The sequence below is a fragment of the Gadus macrocephalus genome, chromosome 22, assembly GCF_031168955.1.
Source record: "Gadus macrocephalus chromosome 22, ASM3116895v1".
Classification (NCBI taxonomy): Eukaryota; Metazoa; Chordata; class Actinopteri; order Gadiformes; family Gadidae; genus Gadus; species Gadus macrocephalus.
In genome coordinates, this window is record NC_082403.1 from 1,897,021 (window position 1) to 1,924,293 (window position 27,273).

At 44.1% G+C, this 27,273-nt stretch overlaps 2 protein-coding genes across 7 annotated transcripts in view; both read left to right on the forward strand.

The window, feature by feature from the left end:
* Positions 1–6,454, forward strand: part of LOC132451391 (dentin sialophosphoprotein-like) — an 8,715-nt gene extending 2,261 nt beyond the window's left edge. For 2 of the 5 annotated variants that reach the window (XM_060043849.1, XM_060043850.1), the window contains 5 exons: positions 270–317; positions 906–2,432; positions 2,576–2,638; positions 3,746–3,785; positions 5,858–6,454. In XM_060043849.1, coding sequence (XP_059899832.1) covers positions 270–317; positions 906–2,432; positions 2,576–2,638; positions 3,746–3,774 — 1,667 coding nt within the window. In that variant the 3' untranslated portion in view covers positions 3,775–3,785; positions 5,858–6,454. The remainder of the gene's footprint in view (positions 1–269; positions 318–905; positions 2,433–2,575; positions 2,639–3,745; positions 3,786–5,857) is intronic. The other 3 variants (XM_060043854.1, XM_060043852.1, XM_060043851.1) reach the window with 3 other exon arrangements.
* A 4,807-nt stretch (positions 6,455–11,261) lies between these two features.
* si:ch211-80h18.1 (uncharacterized protein LOC555593 homolog) lies at positions 11,262–27,256 on the forward strand. 2 transcript variants are annotated; one of them, XM_060043921.1, is made up of 20 exons: positions 11,262–11,329; positions 12,740–12,804; positions 13,368–13,436; positions 14,804–14,839; positions 15,786–15,827; positions 16,077–16,124; positions 17,461–17,526; positions 17,838–17,882; positions 18,358–18,450; positions 18,603–18,962; positions 19,387–19,425; positions 19,700–19,738; positions 19,829–19,888; positions 20,218–20,250; positions 20,567–20,626; positions 21,732–21,779; positions 22,665–22,721; positions 22,927–22,962; positions 24,799–24,843; positions 27,000–27,256. In XM_060043921.1, exons 1-20 carry the CDS (start codon positions 11,319–11,321, stop codon positions 27,032–27,034), a joined length of 1,287 nt encoding a protein of 428 aa, XP_059899904.1. In that variant the 5' UTR covers positions 11,262–11,318; the 3' UTR covers positions 27,035–27,256. The 2 variants fall into 2 exon arrangements, with proteins under 2 accessions (XP_059899904.1, XP_059899905.1); XM_060043922.1 differs by lacking the exon at positions 19,829–19,888.
* The last annotated feature ends 17 nt before the right edge of the window (positions 27,257–27,273 follow it).

Consider the following 27,273-nt stretch of genomic DNA (forward strand, 5'->3'; position numbering starts at 1 on the left):
ATATTTAAATAGGTTTTATTTTATTGATGCATAGATTATTTACCTTCTTTTTTTTCAATTTTATTTATATATTTTTTATATAGCATTTGTATATACTATATTTCATTGATGTGTACTTTATACATTATTTATACATATTATGTTGTTTGTATACATTTTATATATTATATATTTTTTTCTATTTTATTGATCTATATTTAAAAAATATTATTTATGTATTATTACAAATATTATATATATTGTATTTAAGTATATTTCAACGTTTGCAGGAGTAGGAAACACCATCGGTCCAAAAGATGATTCTGCAGTCGATGAAGGTAAATACCCGTAGACTTTTAGATTTGAATGCACTTAATCCTTTAGTATGCAAGACCTTAAAGCTGCAGTATGCAAGACCTTAAAGCTGCATTAGGTACGACCTTAAAGCTGCAGTATGCAAGACCTTAAAGCTGCAGTAGGCAAGACCTTAAAGCTGCAGTAGGTAAGACCTTAAAGCTGCAGTGGGTAAGACCTTAAAGCTGTAGTATGCAATACCTTAAAGCTGCAGTAGGCAAGACCTTAAAGCTGCAGTAGGTAAGACCTTAAAGCTGCAGTAGGCAAGACCTTAAAGCTGCAGTATGCCTGACCTTAAAGCTGCAGTAGGTACGACCTTAAAGCTGCAGTAGGTAAGACCTCAAAGCTGCAGTAGGTAAGACCTTAAAGCTGCAGTAGGTAAGACCTTAAAGCTGCAGTAGGTAAGACCTTAAAGCTGCAGTAGGTAAGACCTTAATGCAGCTCTAATGACCGCTCTAGACATAAAACTCTCAACTAACCTGTCTTAACCATCTGGATCTGGGGCTCAGAAACCCACCACGGACATGTGTTGAAGGCGTACCAGAGAAAAGCTGTTTCTGCTCCCCTTCCAGACCTGATCACAGACTCGCCCGACGCTGCAGAATCCCAGGAGCAGGTGAACGACCAGGAGGACCCACAGCCAGGAGGAGACAGCAGCCAGGAGGAGAAGGATGTGGACCCGGAAGACAAGACGTCGGAAGAGAAGGAGGAGGATCTCCTAGAGAACAGTTCAGAGGAGGAGGAGGAGGAGGGACCAAAAGAGGAGAGTTCAGAGCAGGAGAGTCCAGAGGAGGAGGAGGGACCAAAAGAGGAGAGTTCAGAGGAGGAGGAGGGAACAAAGAAGGAGAGTTCAGAGGAGGAGAGTCCAGAGGAGGAGGAGGGACCAGAAAAGGAAAGTTCAGAGGAAGAGGAGGAGCCAGAGTCAGACCAGAAGAACGATAGCACCGCCGCTGGTGTGGCAGATGATGCTGATGATAATAATGACGACTCTGACGAGGCTGGACAGTCCGGCAAGCCTAGCGAGTCTGACGAGGTTACCATGGTTACCACGGCTAGCTGGGTTAACGACTCGAGCGAGAATAGAGAGGTTAACGACCCTAGGGAATATACCAAGGCTACCGAGGATAGCGACTCTAGCGAGAATAAAGAGGTTAACGACTCCAGCATGGTTACCAAGGCTACCGAGGCTAGTGAGGATAGCGACTCTAGCGACAATAGAGAGGTTAACGACTCCAGCATGGTTACCAAGGCTACCGAGGATAGCGACTCTAGCGAGAATAAAGAGGTTAACGACTCTATCGAGGTAACCAAGGCTAGCGAGGCTAGTGAGGATAGCGACTCTAGCGAGAACAAAGAGGTTAACGACTCTATCGAGGCTACCGCGGCTACCGCGGCTAGCGGCTCTGACGAGGTTGCCATGGTTACCAAGGCTAGCGAGGATAGCGACTCTAGCGAGAATAAAGAGGTTAACGACTCTATCGAGGCTACCGCGGCTAGCGAGTCTAGCGAGGACAGCGAGTCTAGCGAGGTTGCCATGGTTACCAAGGCTAGCGAGGATAGCGACTCTAGCGAGAATAGCGAGGTTAGCGACTCCGGCGAGGTTACCAAGGCTACCGAGTCTAGCGAGGACAGCGAGTCTAGCGAGGACAGCGACTCTAGCGACAATAGCGAGGTTAGCGACTCCAGCGAGGTTACCATGGCTAGCGAGGCCAGCAATGCTAGCAAGGCTATCGATGCCAGCGATGCTAGCGACTCTAGCGAATCTAGCAAGTCTAGCGAATCTAGCGACGCCAGCGACGCTGGTGATGCTAGCGACTCTAGCGAGGCTAACGAGGCTAACGAGGCCGGTGAGGCTAGCGAGGTCTCCGAGTCCAACGAGTCGAGCGAGGAGTCGGACCAGAAGCTAGCCGAGGAGCTGGACGAGATGCTGAAGGAGTCCGACGAGTCCCCTGAGGAGGCGGAGGAGGAGCAGGTGGAGCAGGAGGAGCAGGCCTCCAGCAGCAGCAGCAGCGAGGAGACCCCAGACGACGTGGGGCCCACAGAGAGTGGCCCTGAGGCAGAGGAGCCCGGGACCAAAGACCCCTCCGCTTCGCTGGAAGGTGAACCCCCCCACCCCACCCCCCCCCCCCCGTAGCCCCGCCCCCCCACAGTTGACCCCTTGGGTGGCAGCCTCGCACTCCCATCGCCATAGCAACCCTAATAACCACGTCCGTTTGCCTGTTGGTCTGTTTGTTATCTGCAGACATGAAAACTGAGGTTCCCATGAAGGCCGTCCAATCAGGTCACACAGCTGCCCCCAACACAGGTACACACACACACACACACACACACACACACACACACACACACACACACACAGACACACACACACACACACACACACACACACACACACACACACACACACACACACACACACACACACACACACACACAGGTGTACACACACACATACACACACACCCAGGTACACACACACACACACAGACAGGTACACACACACACACACACACACACACACACACACACACACACACACACACACACACAGGTGTACACACACACATACACACACACCCAGGTACACACACACACACAGACAGGTACACACACACACACACACACACACACACACACACACACACACACACACACACACACACACACACACACAGGTGTACACACACACACACACACACCCAGACACACACACACACAGACAGGTACACACACACACACACACACACACACACACACACACACACACACACACACACACACACGCACACACACACACACACAGGTACACACCCACACCCTTACACACACAGGTACACACACACACACACACACACACACACACACACACACACACACACACACACACACACACACACAGGTACACACACACACACACACACACACACACACACACACACACACACAGGTACACACACACACACACACACACAGGTACAAACCATGCAAACCAGCCAATCTGCCGGCCATGGTGGACTGATGCCAATTCAAAGCTCACACTCAAAAGTTGTGTTTTTGAAGCATTCACTCAATCACCTGACAACTCATTAGCTCAGACATTCAAAATCCACCACCTCCACCACCTCCACCACCTCCACCACCTCCCCCAACTCCCACACCCCCACCACCTCCACCACCTCCACCACCTCCACCACCTCCACCACCTCCCCCACTTCCACCACCTCCCCCTTCTCCACCACCTCCCCCACCTCCCCCTTCTCCCCCACCTCCACCACCTCCCCCACCTCCCCCACCTCCCCCTTCTCCCCCACCTCCCCCACCTCCACCACCTCCCCCTCCTCCACCACCTCCCCCTCCTCCACCTTGTTGAAGCATTAGACCTGATGAACGCCTCATGTTTCATTCTCTCCAGATGCTGGGAACTCCAAGAAGCCGGAGTGAGACGTCTCCAGGTAACACCACCCTAATGACGTAGCTCTCTCTCTCTAACACCACCCTACTGACATAGCTCTCTCTCTAACCCCACCCTACTGACGTAGCACTCTCTCTTTAAGACCACCCTACTGACGTAGCTCTCTCTCTAACACTGCCCTACTGACGTAGCACTCTCTCTTTAAGACCACCCTACTGACGTAGCTCTCTCTCTAACACCGCCCTACTGACGTAGCACTCTCTCTTTAAGACCACCCTACTGACGTAGCTCTCTCTCTAACACCGCCCTACTGACGTAGCTCTCTCTAACACCACCCTACCGACGTAGCTCTCTCTAACACCACCCTACTGACGTAGCTCTCTCTAAACCAACCCTACTGACGTAGCTCGCTCTCTCTAACACCACCCTACTGACATAGCTCTCTCTCTAACACCACCCTACTGATGTAGCTCTCTCCCTAACACCACCCTACTGACATAGCTCTCTCTCTAACACCACCCTACTGACGTAGCTCTCTCTCTAACACCCTACTGACGTAGCTCTCATTCTCTCTAACACCACCCTACTGACGTAGCTCTCATTCTCTCTAACACCACCCTACGGACGTAGCTCGCTCTCTCTAACACCACCCTACTGATGAAGCTATCTCTCTAACACCACCCTACTGACGTAGCTCTCGTTCTCTCTAACACCACCCTACTGACGTAGCTCTCTCTCTAACACCACCCTACTGACGTAGCTCTCTCTCTAACACCACCCTACTGACGTAGCTCTCTCTCTAACACCACCCTACTGACGTAGCTCTCTCTCTATGATGAATATTACAGTCACCTCAGCTATTGTTCTTGTAAGAGGAGGAATGTGAAGGTGTGTCTTTCTCTTTGTCTGGCCTCACCTCCTCTACCCTCACCTCCTCCACCCTCACCTCCTCTACCCTCACCTCCTCCACCCTCACCTCCTCTACCCTCACCTCCTCTACCCTCACCTCCTCCACCCTCACCTCCTCTACCCTCACCTCCTCCACCCTCACCTCCTCTACCCTCACCTCCTCCACCCTCACCTCCTCCACCCTCACCTCCTCCACCCTCACCTCCTCTACCCTCACCTCCTCCACCCTCACCCACTCTACCCTCACCCCCTCCACCCTCACCTCCTCCACCCTCACCTCCTCTACCCTCACCTCCTCCACCCTCACCTCCTCTACCCTCACCTCCTCCACCCTCACCTCCTCTACCCTCACCTCCTCTACCCTCACCTCCTCCACCCTCACCTCCTCCACCCTCACCTCCTCCACCCTCACCCACTCTACCCTCACCTCCTCCACCCTCACCTCCTCCACCCTCACCTCCTCTACTCTCACCTCCTCCACCCTCACCTCCTCCACTCCTATATATATAGATAGATACAAATATTGCTAAAAGATAGATATAGCTGTCGATATATAGAAATAGATAAAGCTAAAAATAGATAGATAGAGGTGTAGATGTAGCTATAGAGGTGGCGACATAGTGGTGGATGTAGATATGGCTGTAGAGCTATAGATGTAGAGTTATAGGTGTAGCGCTATAGATGTAGAGATATAGCTGTAGATATCGATGTAGAGCTATAGACGTAGAGCTATAGGTGTAGAGCTATAGATGTAGAGTTATAGGTGTAGCGCTATAGATGTAGAGATATAGGTGTAGATATAGCGTAGAGCTATAGATGTAGAGCTATAGATGTAGAGTTATAGGTGTAGCGCTATAGATGTAGAGATATAGCTGTAGATATAGCGTAGAGCTATAGATGTAGAGCTGTGGATGTAGAGCTATAGATGTAGAGTTATAGGTGTAGCGCTATAGATGTAGAGATATAGCTGTAGATATAGGTGTAGAGCTATAGATGTAGAGCTGTGGATGTAGAGCTATAGGTGTAGCACTATAGATGTAGCGATATAGCTGTAGATATAGGTGTAGAGCTATAGATGTAGGGATATCGATGTAGATATAGGTGTAGAGCTATAGATGCAGGGATATCGATGTAGATATAGGTGTAGAGCTATAGATGTAGAGATAAAGGGGTATTGATGATCTTCCATCTTGTCGTTCTCAGGCTGACTGATCCATTCCAGTCTTCCTCATTCTTCATCGCCATGACAACCGCCTGTCTCTGAAGCCTCTCAACACCATCTCTTCTTTCTTCAGCTGGGACACACACAAACACACACACACACACACACACACACACACACACACACACACACAGACAAACATACACACACACACACACACACACACACACACACACACACACACACACACACACACACACACACACACACACACACACACACACACACACACACACACACAACCACACACACACACAACCACACACACAAATTCAACCACACATACACACACACACAGACACACACACAATTATAAACAAACACACACACACACACACACACACACACACACACACACACACACACACACACACACACACACACACACACACACACACACACACAAACTCTCCCCTATTAGTTTAGCTGCCTGTTAACCCAGCAGGTCAAAGGTCACCCAGCCCTGTTTGTACATATTTAGTGTTTCTGTTTAAATCTGACCCTCTGGGTTCTGTAAATCCTGGGGTTCCAACTGTTGTTCTGTCAGAGGAACCTTTGAACCTCTAATAAATTCTAGCTCATCTGCGTGGATGTTTTCTTTCCAGACTCATTCATTCGTTATTAATATGTTTCTAATGGTAGTCTATCTATCAATCCTTTGGATCATTTGTGATCAAGTGTTTTTAATAGTAATAGCATGATCTGTTCATATATAATATAATCATAAGATGTTTATCCTTAATTCATTGTGAATTTATTAGTAGCATTATATCTATCCTACTTAATTCTAGGATATATTTAAAGTGACCCTAATAGTAGCATTAGTGTGATTAATAGCGTTTGTGTTTAACAGTGGTGTTAGTGTCATGTTTAATAATAGTTTTGTGGGTTGGACTGAACCAGAAATGTATATTTCCTGGTTCCTCTTCCTTTACTGTAAAGCGCTCTGTTGTGAATTCCGCGGCGAGGAGAACCCGATGGACCGCATTTACAGCTTCTGTGGGGAATCACAGCCTTTTACCGTCAAACCCTCTGCCCGCTGATCTCTTCCTCAAGATCTACGGCTGTCAACTATCCACGGAATCCTCCACACGGCGACTTCCTGCTAGGACCTGTAGAACATGCTTATAAGATATGTAAGGGATGGAGTGATACGAAAGATGGCAAAAAATCCTCTTTCCTTGCCAAGGGTCATACGCTTAGCAAGGTTGAGTTATTAAAAAATAATTCACTGCCGGAAGTTGTGAAGGCTCATGCAAGTGAACGGTGCGTTCCACGACATAAAGCAGAGCCGTGTATATATATATATATATATATATATTAGTGCTGTCAAGCGATTCAAATATTTCATCGCGATTAATCGCATTAATGCCATAGTTAACTCACGATTCCCTTGATTTCTTTGTCCCATTAATTGCTCTCATTTTAATGCTCGTATCAACATTGATAAGTGCATCGGCTTGCCTTGTGCAAATGTTTTTTTCTTGATAACAACATTGCCATATACTGATCAAAAGAGGACGATACAAAAAAAAAGCCTATAGTGCAATTAAACGATGAACATACAAACAAACTGCCTTGAACATAGCAGTCAGGCTACTGCTTCTTTGTTTTGAGCCAAAGAAAATAAATAAATAAATAAATATATATATATATATATATATATATATATATATATATATATATATATTCCCTCCATCCTTAAGGGCTGGATTTGACTTGCTGCAGACAATGCCTACGTGTACGGATCAGGGCTGATATACGTTGTCTCAAGCGAACACGACGCGTCCGCAAGATGCAATGCTGACAAGAAAGTTGGGGGCGATCGAGATAATTATCAGTGACCTTGAGGTCAGAGTCGGGAAGGTTATTATTAGCATGGCAGAAAGTTTGAGATGAGACTGTCTGACCTAGGTCGCGTTTTCTGTATGTTAACACTCTTCCAATACATTTTTCTGCGGCCGTCTTAACACTAGTAGAATGATCAGTTCCTCCTCAACCAGTGGCTGTAAAGCGGCTGTGGTTTATTCACATGAGCACGCTATACACATGCTTTTGCACGATTTCCGGATCCGATATGAGTGTGGTCTGTGTGCAGTGGAGACCTCCACTATCATGCGTTTTGACCTCGTAATGCTGCAGCAAGTCGGCACACAGGACACAGCAGGACAGAGCCGGTCGCAGCCGGTCTCAGCCGGTGACGCTCGGTGATACAGCGAGTCTAATCCAGCCCTGAGACAGATAAAAGTTATTGGAATAATTATATAAAAGTTATATTATAACTATATCCAGCGATAATATAGCAATAATAAGTCTGTTATAATATAGAAACTATAAACAGTAATAATACAGTGATGCTATATATATATATATATATATATATATAACTATACACATTAATAGTTATAATATATAATAATAAATAAACATCTTGCTGTAGTAATCTTGCAATAATATAAGTTATGATATAAATATATACAGTATTAATATAAAAGTAATAATAGAACTATACACAGTAAGAGTAATTATACATGTTATGATATAAATACTAAAGGTAATTAACTACAGCAGCAACCTAGTAACTACAGTACCCCTAGTATCCATAACAACCCTCGTAACCATAGCAACCCTAGTAACCATAGTGATACTACTAACCATAGCAACCCTAGTAACCATAGCAACCCTAGGAACCGTGGTGACCCTAATAACCATAGCAACCCTAGTAACCATAGCAACCCTAGTAACCATAGCAACCCTAGTAACTGTGGAGACCCTAGTAACAGTGGTGACCACAGTTTCCACAATTAACCTTGTAACCATAGCAACCCTAGTAGCCATAACAACCCATAGCATTCCTAGTAAGTAGAAACCCTTCCAACCATAGCAACTCTAATAACAATAATGACCCAAGTAAACCATAGCGACCCCATTCACCGTGTTGATGGCAGTAACAATAGAGACCGCTCTCTCTCACCCCCACTAAAGAGGAAAACACCTGAAACAACCAGGTGTCGAATATCACCTTTAACTGATACTTCAACTAATACAACTACTGTTCATACTACTACTAGTACTGGACCGGTCTGACTGGTGAGACAGGAATACAGGTAGACAGACAGACAGACAGACAGACAGACAGGTGGAACACAGGTAGACAGACAGACAGGTGGAACACAGGTAGACTGACAGGTGGAACACAGGTGGACTGACAGGTAGTACACAGGCAGACGGATAGACAGGTAGAACACAGATAGACAGACAGGTGGAAAACAGGGAGACAGACAGACAGGTGGAACACAGGTAGACAGACAGGTGGAACACAGGTAGACAGACAGACAGGTAGAACACAGGTAGACTGACAGGGGGAACACAGGTAGACAGACAGACAAATGGAACACAGGTAGACGGATAGACAGGTGGAACACAGGTAGACAGACAGACAGGTGGAACACAGGTAGACTGACAGACAGGTGGAACACAGGTAGACAGATGGACAGGTGGACGACAGGCAGTCAGACAGGTGGAACACAGGCAGACAGACAGACAGGTGGAACACAGGTAGACAGACAGGTGGAACACAGGTAGACAGACAGACAGGTGGAACACAGGTAGACTGACAGACAGGTGGAACACAGGTAGACAGACAGATAGGTGGAACACAGGTAGACAGACAGATAGGTGGAACACAGGTAGACAGATGGACAGGTGGACGACAGGCAGACAGACAGTTGGAACACAGGTAGATAGACAGACAGGTGTAACACAGGTAGACAGACAGGTGGAACACAGGTAGACAGACAGACAGGTGGAACACAGGTAGACAGACAGACAGGTGGAACAAAGGTAGTAAGATTGACAGATGTGTGAGGTGTGCAGGGCGACAGGTAAGACAGAGAGACAGGTTTGCAGGTAGACAGATAGACAGCTGCAACACAGCTAGAGAGATAGACAGGTGGAAGAACAGATAGACAGGTAGACAGGCTTACAGGGATACAGGTGAGATGTGTGATGTTTGCAGGGAGACAGGTGAGATGGAGAGACAGGTGTGCAGGGAGACAGGTGAGACAGGCAGACGGCTGTGAAGGCAGACAGGTGTGCAGGCAGAAAGGTTGTGAAGGCAGACAGGTGTGCAGGCAGACAGATGAGACAGAGAGACAGGTGTGCAGGCAGACAGGTGTGCAGGCAGACAGGTGTGCAGGTGATGGAGAGCAGGTCAGGTGAGGCTCAGGAAGGTGCTTTGTGCTTGGCTGGACCCGGACAGAGACGGCCTTCAGAGCGGATATCAGAGAGTCCGGAGTCCAGCTGAGTCACAATACGGAGTCTGTGTCTCCGGAGCAGATCAGTGGAGCAGCCAGGAGCAGCTCTCAGAGAAACCAGAGGAGAGGAGGAGAGGGGAGGGGGAGGAGAGGGGGGGAGGGGAGGGGGGAGGGGGGAGAGGGGAGGAGGAGAGAGGGGAGGAGAGGAGGAGAGGAGGAGAGAGGAGATGGGAGAGGAGAGGGGAGAGGAGAGGAGGAGAGGGGAGGGGGAGGAGAGGAGGAGAGAGGAGAGGAGGAGAGGGGAGAGGAGAGGGGAGGGGAGAGGGGAGGGGGGGAGAGGAGAGGGAAGAGGGGGGAGGACAGAAGGAGAGGGGGGAGGGGAGGAGGAGAGAGGGGAGGAGAGGCGAGGAGGAAGGGGGAGGGGGGAGAGGAGAGGGGAGAGGGGGGAGGGGAGGAGGAGAGAGGGGAGGAGAGGAGGAGAGAGGAGGAGAGGAGGAGAGGTGAGGAGAGAGGGGAGAGAGGGGAGAGAGGAGCAGAGGAGGAGAGGGGAGAGGGGAGGGGAGGCGAGGAGGAAGGGGGAGGGGGGAGAGGAGAGGGGTGAGGGGGAGGAAAAGGGAGAGAGAGGGGAGGGGAGAGGAGGAGAGTACATAGCATAACTACACTACATACTCGGGGTTAGGGGTTATATTCCCTGGTAGAGCAATGCATTAACACGGCAAGATGTGTGTGATCGTCAGATTCCCAGGCTTTAAGTGCCCTCTGGCAGACACACACACACACACACACACACACACACACACACACACACACACACACACACACACACACACACACACACACACACACGCATATACAAAATCACAAAAATGTGCGCATCCACGCACACGCATACGAAACCACACACACACAAAAAATGTATATGTGTGTATATGTATAGATTTATATTGATACAAAGTAAATAAACACACATAAACATACAGATGTTTGTGTGTGAGCGTGTGTGTGTGTGTGTGTGTGTGCGTGTGTGTGTACGCGCGTGTGTGTGTGTGTGTCAGTGTGCGTGCGTGTGCGTGTGCGTGTGTGTGTGTGTGTGTGTGTGTGTGTGTGTGTGTGTAAGCGCCTCTGTGTATAAGTCTCTCTCTGAGACCATTAGACTCAGTACTGTTTCATTTCCCCGTTGACCAGCATGCAGACCAGGTAGGAATCATTACATACAAATACTATTACATGATATAGTATAAATTATACTATAGTATACTGCTAATAATCCAATATATACTTTTATACTAGTCAATATGTACCAATAATTATATAATAATATATGGATTACTATAAACTACTAGTATACTTATACCAACAAACATAATATACTGGTATAATATAATAAATTCGATTATAGTATACTACCGGAGTATAATATATATTTATCCTACACATTTTTGTATTATACTACTATAATATGTAGCAACATTTGTTCATATTTAATATGATATTATAGTGCTTTAGATGTGCCAATATAAACGATACATAGACCTATTAAAACTTCGAAATACTATTGTTAAGATACATTATGCATGGACCACCAATATTGTTTACAATATAAACTACACCTGTATCTATAAAAAATATGTACTAACAAACTGTATAGTATATACTATAGATGTACCAATATATCTTGCAGATAGGTTAATTCTACACTATATATGTTTACATGAATAAAAACGATATACTGTATATCTTGACATGAATATACACCATATACTGTATATGCATGAATGTACAATATATACTATATATGTTGACATATATATCCACTATAGACTATATATGTTGACATGAATATCCACTATACACTATAAATGTTGACATGAATATACACTATATATGTTGACTTGTATATGCACTTTATACTATATTTGTTGACATAAATATATACCATATGCTGTACATGTTGACATGAATATAACTATACACTATATATGTTGACATGAATGAGTTGATGAAGAGGTTATTCGATGTATTGGATGAGTTGATGAAGAGGTTATTCAATGTATTGGATGAGTTGATGAAGAGGTTATTATGTGTATTGGATGAGTTGATGAAGGGGTTATTATGTGTATTGGATGAGTTGATGAAGGGGTTATTATGTGTATTGGATGAGTTGATGAAGGGGTTATTATGTGTATTGGATGAGTTGATGAAGGGGTTATTATGTGTATTGGATGAGTTGATGAAGGGGTTATTATGTGTATTGGATGAGTTGATGAAGGGGTTATTATGTGTATTGGATGAGTTGATGAAGGGGTTATTATGTGTATTGGATGAGTTGATGAAGGGGTTATTATGTGTATTGGATGAGTTGATGAAGGGGTTATTATGTGTATTGGATGAGTTGATGAAGGGGTTATTATGTGTATTGGATGAGTTGATGAAGGGGTTATTATGTGTATTGGATGAGTTGATGAAGGGGTTATTATGTGTATTGGATGAGTTGATGAAGGGGGTATTATGTGTAATGGATGAGTTGATGAAGGGGTTATTATGTGTATTGTAAGAAATACTGTATGAATTGTTCATGTGTTCATGTGTTCATGTCGCTCTAAACAGAAATATTCTCACGGCCGCTCTGCTCGTCTGTCTGAGTTCAACTATCTGCTCAGCTCCTGTGGAAGGTAACACACACACTATGACACACACACGCACGGCTGTAACAGAACTTGTGTATTTGTGTGGTGTATATGCATGTGTGTGTGTGCGTGTGTGTGTAACAGTACTTGTGTTGTGAATGTGTGTTTGTGTGTGTGGGTGTGTGTGTGTAACAGTACTTGTGTATGTGTGTGTATATGTGTGTGTGTGTGTGTGTGTGTGTGTGTGTGTGTGTGTGTGTGTGTGTGTGTGTGTGTGTGTGGGTGTGTAACAGTACTTGTGTATGTGTGTGTATATGTGTGTGTGTGTGTGTGTGTGTGTGTGTGTGTGTGTGTGTGTGTGTGTGTGTGTGTGTGTGTGTGTGTGTGTGTGTGTGTGTGTGTACAACAGTACTTGTGTATGGGTGTGTATATGTGTGTGTGTGCGTGTGCGTGTGCGTGTGTGTGTGTGTGTGTGTGTGTGTGTGTGTGTGTGTGTGTGCGTGTGTGTGTGTGTGTGTGTGTGGGTGTGTGTGTGTGTGTGTGTGTGTGTGTGTGTGTGTGTGTGTGTGTGTGTGTGTGTGTGTGTAACAGTACTCGTGTCTCTCCAGAGACGGAGGTGGAGGAACAGGAGGCGATGGAGGAGGTGGAGGAGGAGGAGGAGCTCTCAGAAGAGGAGGGTGAGGATGATGAAGAATAGGATGATGATGATGATGATGCTGATGATGAGGATGATGATGATGACGATGTTGATGATGAGGATGATGGTCATGACGGATGAAGATGATGATGATGATGGACGAGGATGATCATGGTGATGAAGATGATGATGATGATGGCGATGAAGATGATGGTGATGATGATGTGATGATGGATGAGGATGATGATGATTATGGATGAAGATGATGATGATGGTGATGATGAAGATGATGATGAGGTTGAGGGTGATGGTGATGATGGTCTTGATGGTGATGAAAGTTGATGATGAAGATGATGGATGAGGATGATGATGGTGATGATGATGATGATGGTCTTGATGGTGATGAAGATGACGGTGATGATGATGATGATGATGAAGATGAAGGTGATGATGATGATGATGGATGAAGATGATGATGAGGATTGATGATGATTGTCATAGTAACTCAGAATGCCGTGTGCCTGCTTCCGTCCTTAAACAAGAAATTTAAAACAATGAAAAACGGGAACGCAGAAAGTTGTGCTCATTAAACACGATATCAATCATCCATGGATTAAAGCTAATTAGAACTAATTAAGCACCAACTTCAATATTTGACGAAAAACATCTTTCCTTTGAGCCAATAATGTTAAGTTACATCAAGTCATTTTGCCACTGGTTTATACTAGTAGCAATAGTTCATGGTAGTTGTTCTACTAGCTGTACTCATTTGTACTAGTAGCACTAGTTTAAACTAGTAGTCTATTATGACGAGGGGTACTGGTTGAGATAAGTATATACAGGTTGAACTCATCGTTTTACTAATTGTAGTAGACTGAAAAGAGCCACTGTGCTAGTTTACCAGAAGTAATACCAGTTCAATTAGTTACACTCCCTATAAAGTAAAGAGTGGCAGTTCCAGTTGTAGTACTAGTTATAGGAGTATTAGTACTAGTTTTACTAGAAGTACGAGTATATAGAGAAGTGGCCTTCCTAGGTTTACCCTGTGCTAGTACTAGTAATATTAATACTAATATTAGTTTTACTAGTAGTACTAGTTATATAGTCAAGAGGTGGCTGTCCTGGGTTTACTGGTAGTAATTCTAGCTATACCAATAGTAATACCAGTTGTACCAGTAGTACTAGTTGTACAAGTAGTAGTACTAGTTAACAGTAGTAGTAGTAGTAGTAGTAGTAGTTATACCACTTGTAGTACTAGCTATACCAGTAATGGTACTAGTTAACACTAGTACTTGTTAACAGTAATAGTACTAGTTAACAGTAGTAGTAGACGTTATACCAGTAGTAGTACTAGTTAACAGTAGTAGTACTAGTTATAATAAAGTGAGGCTGTCCTTTCCTTTCCAGATGATGATGACTCCAAGAGTCTGGATAGCATAATGGGTGAGAGGTTAATTACGAATATTTATGATATTATGAATATAAATTTAAATATATAATATTAAAATATATTAGATGATAAATCTAGATCTAAATCCATACAGAAATGATGAAAAATATGAAAAAACTAAACAACATTTTAAACATCTAATAGGCTTAAACTGAGCCTGAACCAGATTCATGAAGACCTTCTGAACCTTAAATCCAGGTTCATGAAGACCTTCTGAACCTTAAATCAAGGTTCATGAAGACCTTCTGAACCTTAAATCCAGGTTAATGAAGACCTTCTGAACTCTTGATCCAGGTTCTTGAAGACCTTATGAACTCTTGATCCAGGTTCATGAAGCCCTTCTGAACCATAAATCCAGGTTCATAAAGCCCTTCTGAACCTTAAATCCAGGTTCATGAAGCCCTTCTGAACCTTAAATCCAGGTTAATGAAGTCCTTATGAACCTTAAATCCAGGTTAATGAAGACCTTATGAACTCTTGATCCAGGTTCATGAAGACCTTCTGAACTCTTGATCCAGGTTCATGAAGACCTTCTGAACCATAAATCCAGGTTCATGAATACCTTCTGAACCTTAAATCCAGGTTATTGAAGTCATTCTGAACCTTAAATCCAGGTTAAAGAAGTCCTTCTGAACTCTTGATCCAGGTTAATGAAGTCCTTCTGAACTCTTGGTCCAGGTTCATGAAGACCTTCTGAACTCTTGATCCAGGTTAAAGAAGTCCTTCTGAACCTTAAATCCAGGTTCATAAAGTCCTTCTGAACTCTTGATCCAGGTTCATGAAGACCTTCTGAACTCTTGATCCAGGTTCATGAAGACCTTATGAACTCGATTAACTAGCTCCAGGGACAGGAAGCTAAAATGACATAAGTTCTCATCTAGAACAAGGAGCCATCGTTGTTGACCTTCTCTCCCCTGTGCTGCGGGGCTCTCTCTGCAGGAACCGGAGCCCATGCAGGCAGCAGCCCGTCCCGGGGCCCGGGTAAGACGATCCCACAGGCTTAGACCCTTAGCTCCCCGCTCCCCGGCCGCGCGGGGGGCCCGCCCTGACCCCTGGATTCCAGGGCCGGTGGAGCAGAGCGGCAGCCGCCAGGCCCCCGGGGGCCCCGCCCTGATAAGAGGAGCTTTGTTCATTCATACACCGGGGCCCTCAGACCAGCAGGTTCACCGTGACCCCGGTGGGGACTCTGGTCCTCCAGGCTCCGCTTTGACCCCCCTTCTGTCTCCCCAGGACACAGCCCGTTCCCAGGGGCCGGAGCCCAGAGGCCCTCGGACCACGGTGAGGGCCCCACCAGGGGACTACCAGCACAGTTACATAACTACGCAACTACCATCACAACTACACAATGACTAGACAACTACACAACTACCATCACAACTACACAACAACTAGACAACTACACAACTACCATCACAACTACACAACAACTAGACAACTACACAACTACCATCACAACTTCACAACAACTAGACAACTACACAATTACCATCACAACTTCATAAAAATTACACAACTACCATCACAACTACACAACAACTACACAACTACCATCACAACTACATGACTACACAACTACCATCACAACTACACAACTACCATCACAACTACGGAACAACTACACAACTACCATCACAACTACACAACAACTACATAACTACCATCAAAACTTCACAACTACTATCACAACTAGACAACAAGTACACAACTACTATTACAACTACACAACTACCATCACAACTACCCAACAACTACACAACCACCATCACAACTACCCAACTACCATCACAACTAGACGACAACTACACAACTACCATCACAACTACACAACTACCATCACAACTACCATCACAACTACACAACTACCATCACAACTACACAACAACTACACAACTACCATCACAACTAGACAACAACTATACAACTACCATTACAACTACACAACGACTTCACAACTACCACCACAACTACACAACTACCATCAAAACTACACAACTACCATCACAACTTTACAACTACCATCACAATGAAACAACAACTACACAACCATTCAACAACTACACAGCTACCATCAAAACTACTGTCACAACTACCTTCAAAACACACAACTACACCCCTACTATCATAATACACACTTACCATCACAACTACACAAATACCACCACAACTAGCATCACAACTACGATCACAACACACAACTAACATCCCAACAAAACTTACACCACAACACAACTACCATCAAACCACACAACTACCATCACAACAAACACCTACCATCACCACTACCATCAAAACACACAACTACCATCAAAACACACAACTACCATCAGAAAACATAACTACCATCAGAAAACAAAACTACGATCAAAACACACAACTACCATCAGAACACATAACTATCAACACAAAACAAAACTACCTTCACAACACATATCTTACATCACAACACACAACTATCATCACAAATCAAAACTACCCTCACAACACACAACTACCTATCAAACTACCCATCAAATGTGCAACCGTGATCACAACATTAAAGCTACCATGAAAGACGGTGCCTACAGTATAACCTGCGGTGAGGATCAACGGATCAAGCTCTTTGTTTTCCTATCAGTTGTGTTTCCCAGCGGCTCCTCCCTGCTGCTGGAGGCCAGTGACAACAACAACGCCCGATCTCAAGGTACCGAAAAGCCTCCCGTATATATATACAGTATATATATATATACATATATACATCAATACCCGGACACCAGTCCATCGATATATCTATACACATTTATAAACATGTATAGATACCCTGACAGCATCCCAGTTATATATAGATGTATATACCTGTATACATATATATACACATATATATGTATACGTATATATATATATATATATATATATATATATACATATATATCTGAGTTATCTCTCTTCTAAATGTATACATTGATCTGGAGATTTCTTTTCATGACGATGGTTCATTTTGTTTCTGTCTTGCAGTCCAAGAGGGACAGAACGTCTCGTCACTCGGCTCTGCTGCCTCAGGTGAGCGTCCTGAAACGGCTAGTCCCTGAGGAACCCCTCTGGTCCCTGAGGAACCCCTCTGGTCCCTGAGGAACACCTCTGGTCCCTGAGGAACCCCTCTGGTCCCTGAGGAACACCTCTGGTCCACGAGGAACACCTCCGGTCCCTGAGGAACACCTCCGGTCCCTGAGGAACACCTCCGGTCCCTGAGGAACACCTCTGGTCCACGAGGAACCCCTCTGGTCCCTGAGGACCACCTCTGGTCCCTGAGGAACCCCTCTGGTCCCTGAGGACCACCTCTGGCCCCTGAGGAACACCTCTGGTCCCTGAGGAACACCTCTGGTCCACGAGGAGCTAATGGTTCTAAAGAACTTCAGAGGAACGGTTCTAACGAGCTTTAGGGGACAGGTGCTAACGAGCTTTAGGGGGTAGGTTCTAACGAGTAGCGCACCGCACCAAATCCTCCAGTAGTAACAGAGTGGTCTTTGTGTTCCAGTGATGGTGTCTGATCTGGGGCCTCCAGCCTCCGAGACCTCGCCCGTGGCCTCCACCCTTCCAACCTCCAGCCCAACTAACCCACGGTCCCCAGGTCAGTCCTCCGACCGCAGCCCACACCAGGCCACCTCCACCCTCCCACCTCCACCCTCCCACCTCCACCCTACCACCTCTGTCCTACCAGCTGTCCAGTCTCCTAGCCTCCCACCAGAAGGACTTCCTGATGTTTAAGGCTCTCTCTCCCAGCTCCAGGAGACCCGACCCTCCCAGTCTACCTGACCTTTAACCAATCGGACCATCCTTCCTTCGCTCCGGAACCGTCCTCCTCTTCTCCGGACCAATCACCTTCCACTCCGGACCATCCTTCCTCCACTCTTGGACAATCACCTTCCACTCTTGGCCAATCCCCTTCCACTCTTGGCCAATCCCCTTCCACTCTTGGCCAATCCCCTTCCACTCTTGGCCAATCCCCTTCCACTCTTGGCCAATCCCCTTCCACTCTTGGCCAATCCCCTTCCACTCTTGACCAATCCCCTTCCACTCTGGCACCAGGTTCTGCTGCTGTAAACACAGCCTCAGACCACGCCCCCTCTGTAGGGCAGCAAGGTAAGAGACCACCCTGAACTCTTCTTCTCTGGTGTTAGACCAACTCTTCTCTGGTGTTAGACCAACTCTTCTCTGGTGTCAAACTAACCCTTCTTCTCTAGTGTTAAACTAACTATTTTCTTGTGTTAGACTAACTCTTCTCTGGTGTTAGACCAACTCTTCTCTGGTGTTAGACTAACTCTTCTCTGGTGTTAGACTAACTCTTCTCTGGTGTTAGACTAACTCTTCTCTGGTGTTAGACTAACGCTTCTCTGGTGTTAGACTAACTCTTCTCTGGTGTTAGACCAACTCTTCTCTGGTGTTAGACTAACTCTTCTTCTCTGGTGTTGGACTTACTCTTCCTCTCTGGTGTTAGACTAACTCTTCTTCTCTGGTATTATACTAACTCTGCTTCTCTGGTGTTAAACTAACTCTTCTGTTTCAGAGTCCCAGTCGACCACAGTTCCTGCTAGAGAGCAGCCAGGTGATCTCAAACTTTATTATCCTCATCCACATGTTCTTGTTAGGATTAAAGTGGTTGTATATATCTATACTATATAATATATATATTGAATATTAAAGTATATATTATATCCCCAGCCTGCTTCTATATGGTCCTGAGACTTAGGCAATAAGTGTTAGCCTTGCTAGCATTAGCATGGCAGCCTGGTGGCGGAAAAGGACACAAATTGAAAGGTTTGGCTCATGCCACCATTTTGTTCAGAATACATCTCGTTAGAACCTGTGTTCTGTTGCAGGAAATGGCCGCCAGACTCTCCTAGCAGACACCGGTCGAGGTACCTCTCATGTCTCTCTCCAATAACCATAACATTCAGAACATCATGTAACCTGCTTCCTGTGAAAACCTGACTGCTCTCTGTGTACAGGGAGTAGTGTTGCTATGGCTACTGTTGTGGATGATAACCGAGGTAACCAAGTCCAGACAGGTAGAGTCCCGCCCCTGTGTCCTGATGAAGGCTAATGCAAACACTGTTTCTCGGCTACTGAAGAAAGCTAATGCTAACACTGCTTCTCAGCTACTTACGAAGGCTAATGCTAACTCTACTTCTCAGCTATTTACGAAGGCTAATGCTAACACTGTTTCTCAGATACTGACGAATGCTAACACTGTTTCTCAGCTACTGAAGAATGCTAACAATACTTCTCAGCTACTAATGAAGGCTAATTCTAAAACTGCTTCTCAGCTGCTGACGAAGGCTAATGGTAAAACTGCTTCTCAGCTACTGCTAAAGGCTTATGCTAATGTTTGTTACAGGTACAGCTGCTTATCAAATGGACGTAGAAACGGGTACGGCACCTTAATAGATCTGTATTATATCCATCTATCAATGACCACACCTTCACAGATCTATATACTTATCTATAACCACTCCTTCATAGATCTATATACCTATCTATAGCAACACACATTTATATAGTCAGAATATATCTACAACACGCCTTAATATATTCATAAATTATCTATCTATAGTCACATAGATTTATAGTCTAAAGACTCAAAGCCAACACCAGTGACAAATCTAAAAATATAAATTGTATATTAAATATAAAGGATATTATATATATTATATTCCAGCTGATCTTTCTAATGTTGATATTTGTAGTCATGGTGGAAGTGTCTTCACCTCCTCCTGGGACAGCAACCTCCTTCTCCGATGTCACAGGTGACCACACGTCCTCATACTACACCTCCTCAAACTACACCTCCTCAAACTACACCTCCTCATACTACACCTCTTGAAACTACACCTCCTCAAACTACACCTCCTCAAACTACACCTCCTCATACTACACCTCCTCAAATTACACCTCCTCAAACTACACCTCCTCAAACTACACCTCCTCATACTACACCTCCTCAAACTACACCTCCTCATACTACACCTCCTCAAATTACACCTCCTCAAACTACACCTCCTCAAACTACACCTCATCAAACTACACCTTCTCATACTACACCTCCTCAATTTACACCTCCTCAAACTACACCTCCTCAAAATACACCTCCACAAACTACACCTCCTCAAACTACACCTCCACAAACTACACCTCCTCAAACTACGCCTCCTCATACCACACCTCCTCAAATTACACCTCCTCAAACTACACCTCCTCAAACTACACCTCATCAAACTACACCTTCTCATACCACACCTCCTCAAAATACACCTCCACAAACTACACCTCCTCAAACTACACCTCAAACTATACCTCCTCAAACTACACCTCCTCAAACTACACATCCTCATACTACACCTCCTCAAAATACACCTCCACAAACTACACCTCCTCAAACCACACCTCCTCAAACTACAACTCCTCAAACTCTACCTGCACCTCGTAAAACTACACCTCATCAAACAACCACTCCTCAAAATACACCTCCTCAAACTACACCTCCTCAAATGTCCGCTCCATCACTCCGAACTCCAGGGGATGGGAGACAAAATGTTCTTGCTAAGTACAACTTACTTCATAATTATAATAATAAATGCATATTTCTTAATAAAGGCTGATCTTCAACTTATATATACACTGATATTATTTATTTATATATTTTCATGCATATTAAATGTAACATTGCCCCCGTGTGTTTAAAACGGGTTCTGCAGTCCAGCCACAACACCGGAGAGTTGACTCCGCCCCCTCCTCCCCTTGCTCTTTATTCGCTATATTAATGAAGAACATAATTTCCTGATATAAATATAATATATATATCATGAGATGATGCATCATTTATGTACAATTTTACTGTTGTTATGTTTGCAGGAGGAACGAAGTCGCCGGCAGTCGAACACTTATCGCACACACTCTCAGGTGTGTAATTTTGTGTGTCTGCATTCATGTTTGTGTATAGATGTGTGTTTGTTTGCGTAGGTGTGTGTGTTGCTGAACTATGCAACACATTTTATTGGACCGGTTCCCTCGGTCAAATAACATGGGGTTTTTGAATGATCGTAGATAACAATCTCTAGGTGGCGAAGAAGTAAAAGCTGCGTCACGTTTTGAACTACACATTTTTTCCAGTTTCGACCGGGTTTTGGGATTATCGATGCCGTTAAAGTAGTAAACGATTATTAACGCTACTTTAACGGCATCGACAATCTAAAAACCCAGTCACTCCAGTCATGTGATTGGCTGAAAATCAGGGAGGCATCTGATTGGCTACAGAGAGTTCCTTGTTGAAATTTTTTTTTTCAACAAGGTGGTAGTTTGTGAATCCAGCCACGTCAGCAGAGTCTCAAAAATCCACTTATAAATACAGACCAGTTCACACACAAATGCAAAAAAGTTCACAAATGAAAAGCGTCTTGTTAATTCAAGTTTAACAGTTTGTATGCAAATGTAACAACCTCCAAATGCATTTTTGATGGAAATTTTCAGAAAGACTGGGACTTTCAAAAGATTTTTTAAATTCATATATTTATTGATTTATATTACATTTATTTAAAACAAGACGCATCTGTGTGTGGATCAGAAATGTGTTTGTGAAACAAATTTTTGTTTATGGATTTACTTTACATTTATACATACCGATATCCATTTGTGTGTGCATTGAAATGTATTTGTGAGAAGAATTGAGTAATTTATATCTCACAAAATACATTAGTGAATCCTTCTCTGTGCATTCATTATTAATGAGACTGTTCTGACCCCATACTGAACTGCTACCATGACAACCACCGTCTGTATACTCCCCAGCCTCACTCCTCCCTACCGACACGGGTACCATGGCAACCGCTATGACCACGCACACAGGTACACAGGTGTTCTTCTGTTTCCATAGTAACTGAATATGAAAAAACGTTGATACTATACATTATAATTTGTGATGAAATTATAAAGTTGATCCATACACTAAAAAACGAATTGTGTATTTTAATGAAATGTGTGTCTGTGTGTGCATGCGTGTGCACATGCGTCTGTGTGTGTGCATGTGTGTGTGTGTGTGTGTGTGTTACAGATCAACAAACAGCCACCCAGCAGATGCAGACGGCTGGTAAGTGTCATGGCCGTTTCTGCCGCTTTAGGTCTAGTGGTGAGTCCTAGACCCTACCTTCTAGATCAGGGCTATTCAACCTCCTTAACAAGTGGGCCAAAAAGGAAAACCGCTGGTGGTTCATGGGCCACACATACAAAACTTATAATGTCAATTAATCGATCAAGTAATCGATACCTCACGCCCATCCCTAGTTCATACGTTGTAAGGCCAATCCTGAGACACTCATGCAGCTTCTCATTGGTCATGGAGCAACGTACCCTTGTTTTTTCATATAAGAAAACTGGCAGCAAACAAGCCGTGATTTGAGTTGTAGTGCCTCTTCACCTTGTATTCCTTCATCATGGAAATGGCTTTGTTGCACACTAAACACACCGGTTTACTACTTGTGGCGGATGGCAAAGTAAATAAATATATTTCAGTCCAAATCGTTTTGAATTGGCGTTTTTCAACAACAACCTTACGTTTTTTGGCTTGGAAAGAGACATCATGGAGCTTTTGTTAGCCTAGCTAAAGTGAGTTTCTCCGTGGTCCGCAAGCATAAAATGCAAAGTGAGCTTGATTGAGGCAATGGCAGGTGGTGGTATGACCAGCCAATGGTTTATTGGCTGGTCATATATATTACACACGCAAACCTGATTTGCAGGCAACAATTTTCCAATTATTATTATTTTTTTTTAGGGCTGCAGGCAACCTCTTGCAGGCCATAAAATAAATAAGAATGGCCGTATTCGGCCCGCGGGCCGCTAGTTGAATAGGCCTGTTCTAGACCCTACCTCCTACCTCCTAGAACCTACCTCCTGGACCCCTAACTCCTAGACTCCTACCTCCTACCTACTAGACCCCTACCTCCTAGAACCTACCTCCTGGACCCCTAGCCCCCTACCTCCTAGACCCCTACCTCCTAGAACCTACCTCCTGGACCCCTAACTCCTAGACCCCTACCTCCTAGACCCCTACCTCCTAGAACCTACCTCCTGGACCCCTAACTCCTAGACCCCTACCTCCTAGAACCTACCTCCTGGACCCCTAACTCCTAGATCCCTACCTCCTAGACCCCTACCTCCTAGACCCCTACCTCCTCGAACCTACCTCGTAGCTGTTTGAGGTGTTTGAGGTGACGGAGGTGGTTGAGGTGACGGGGGAGTTTGAGGTGACGGAGGTGGTTGAGGTGACGGAGGTGGTTGAGGTGACGGGGGAGTTTGAGGTGACGGAGGTGGTTGAGGAGACGGAGGTGGTTGAGGTGACGGGGGAGTTTGAGGTGACGGAGGTGGTTGAGGTGACGGGGGAGTTTGAGGTGACGGGGGAGTTTGAGGTGACAGAGGTGGTTGAGGTGACGGAGGTGGTTGAGGTGACGGAGGTGGTTGAGGTGACGGGGGTGGTTGAGGTGACGGAGGTGTTTGAGGTGACGGAGGTGGTTGAGGTGACGGAGGTGGTTGAGGTGACGGGGGAGTTTGAGGTGACGGAGGTGGTTGAGGTGACGGGGGAGTTTGAGGTGACGGAGGTGGTTGAGGAGACGGAGGTGGTTGAGGTGACGGGGGAGTTTGAGGTGACGGAGGTGGTTGAGGTGACGGGGGAGTTTGAGGTGACGGAGGTGGTTGAGGTGACGGAGGTGGTTGAGGTGACGGAGGTGGTTGAGGTGACGGGGGTGGTTGAGGTGACGGAGGTGTTTGAGGTGACGGAGGTGGTTGAGGTGACGGAGGTGGTTGAGGTGACGGAGGTGTTTGAGGTGACGGAGGTGGTTGAGGTGACGGAGGTGGTTGAGGTGACGGGGTGTCTGAAGCAGGTGATTAAGATGTCTCGTTCTCCTCTCTTGGTCCATCTTGTTCCCTCCAGCTTCAGCCGCTGAACGGCTCCACCCACCTGGTCCGGGTACTCAGGGTAGGTCTGCTACGTCAGCTCTGGTCCGCTACGTCATCTCTGGTCTGAATATATAAATGAGTATAAAGACGTCTCTATACTATAATACATGGTATATAACATGATATATGACATAACATACATGATAGTTCTATAGTATAACCACGTCTCCATACTATTTAATAGATGGTATAGAACACATACATGATAGTGCTATAGTATAACTACGTCACTATACTGTAATACATGGTGTATAACATCTATATGATAGTTCTATAGCATACGTCTCTATACTATAATACAGGGTGTATAACATCTTTATAACAGTTCTATAGTGCAACCTCGTCTCTATACTATAATACATGGTATATACCATCTATATAACAGTTCTATAGTATACGTCTCTATACTATAATACATGGTATATACCATCTATATAACAGTTCTATAGTATACGTCTCTATACTATAATACAGGGTGTATAACATCTACAGAACAGTTCTATAGTGCAACCTCGTCTCTATACTATAATACATGGTATATACCATCTATATAACAGTTCTATAGTATACGTCTCTATACTATAATACATGGTGTATACCATCTATATAACAGTTCTATAGCATACGTCTCTATATATAATACATGGTATATACCATCTACATAACAGTTCTATAGCATACGTATCTATATATAATACATGGTATATACCATCTATATAACAGTTCTATAGCATACGTATCTATATATAATACATGGTATATACCATCTATAAAACAGTTCTATAGCATACGTCTCTATATATAATACATGGTATATACCATCTACATAACAGTTCTATAGCATACGTCTCTATATATAATACATGGTATATACCATCTACATAACAGTTCTATAGCATACGTATCTATATATAATACATGGTATATACCATCTATATAACAGTTCTATAGCATACGTATCTATATATAATACATGGTATATACCATCTACATAACAGTTCTATAGCATACGTATCTATATAATACATGGTATATACCATCTACATAACAGTTCTATAGCATACGTATCTATATATAATACATGGTATATACCATCTATATAACAGTTCTATAGCATACGTATCTATATATAATACATGGTATATACCATCTATAAAACAGTTCTATAGCATACGTCTCTATATATAATACATGGTATATACCATCTACATAACAGTTCTATAGCATACGTATCTATATAATACATGGTATATACCATCTATATAACAGTTCTATAGCATACGTCTCTATATATAATACATGGTATATACCATCTATATAACAGTTCTATAGTATACGTCTCTATATATAATACATGGTATATACCATCTATATAACAGTTCTATAGCATACGTATCTATATATAATACATGGTATATACCATCTATAAAACAGTTCTATAGCATACGTCTCTATATATAATACATGGTATATACCATCTATATAACAGTTCTATAGCATACGTCTCTATATATAATACATGGTATATACCATCTATATAACAGTTCTATAGCATACGTATCTATATATAATACAGGGTGTATAACATCTATATAACAGTTATATAGTATACGTATCTATATATAATACAGGGTGTATAACATCTTTATAACAGTTCTATAGCATACGTCTCTATATATAATACAGGGTATATACCATCTATATAACAGTTCTATAGCATACGTCTCTATATATAATACATGGTATATACCATCTATATAACATTTCTATAGCATACGTCTCTATATATAATACATGGTATATACCATCTATATAACAGTTCTATAGCATACGTCTCTATATATAATACATGGTATGTACCATCTACATAACAGTTCTATAGCATACGTCTCTATATATAATGCATGGTATATACCATCTATATAACAGTTCTATAGTATACGTCTCTATACATAATACAGGGTATATACCATCTATATAACAGTTCTATAGCATACGTCTCTATATATAATACATGGTATATACCATCTACATAACAGTTCTATAGCATACGTCTCTATATATAATACAGGGTGTATACCTTCTTTATAACAGTTCTATAGCATACGTATCTATATATAATACAGGGTGTATAGCATCTATATAACAGTTCTATAACATGACGCCGTCTCCCAGGTGCAGAAGATGTGGAACTGGAGGATTCCTGCTGACTTCCACATGAAGCCGCGAGTTCGATTCCTCCGCTACAGGTTCCAGTGCGCCGACGAGACGTCCTGGCAGAAGAGGTCCGAGCCCCCCCACTAGCTATAGGCCCCGCCCACTAGCGCTAGGCTCCACCCCTAACGCCACGCCCGTCCGTGTCTGACTGAGTTGTCGTTGTTTAGTCAGGTTGTGTTTAAAGTATCAATAAAGATTCGTCTATTTGAAAAATCTGTTGCCTGGTCACGGG

Coding starts and splice junctions, on each gene's coding strand:
- si:ch211-80h18.1 (XM_060043921.1), top strand. Junction 17,883..18,357: donor ACTCGGCTCTGCTGCCTCAG/GTGAGCGTCCTG, acceptor TTTGTGTTCCAG/TGATGGTGTCTGATCTGGGG. Junction 20,627..21,731: donor CTCCTTCTCCGATGTCACAG/GTGACCACACGT, acceptor TTATGTTTGCAG/GAGGAACGAAGTCGCCGGCA.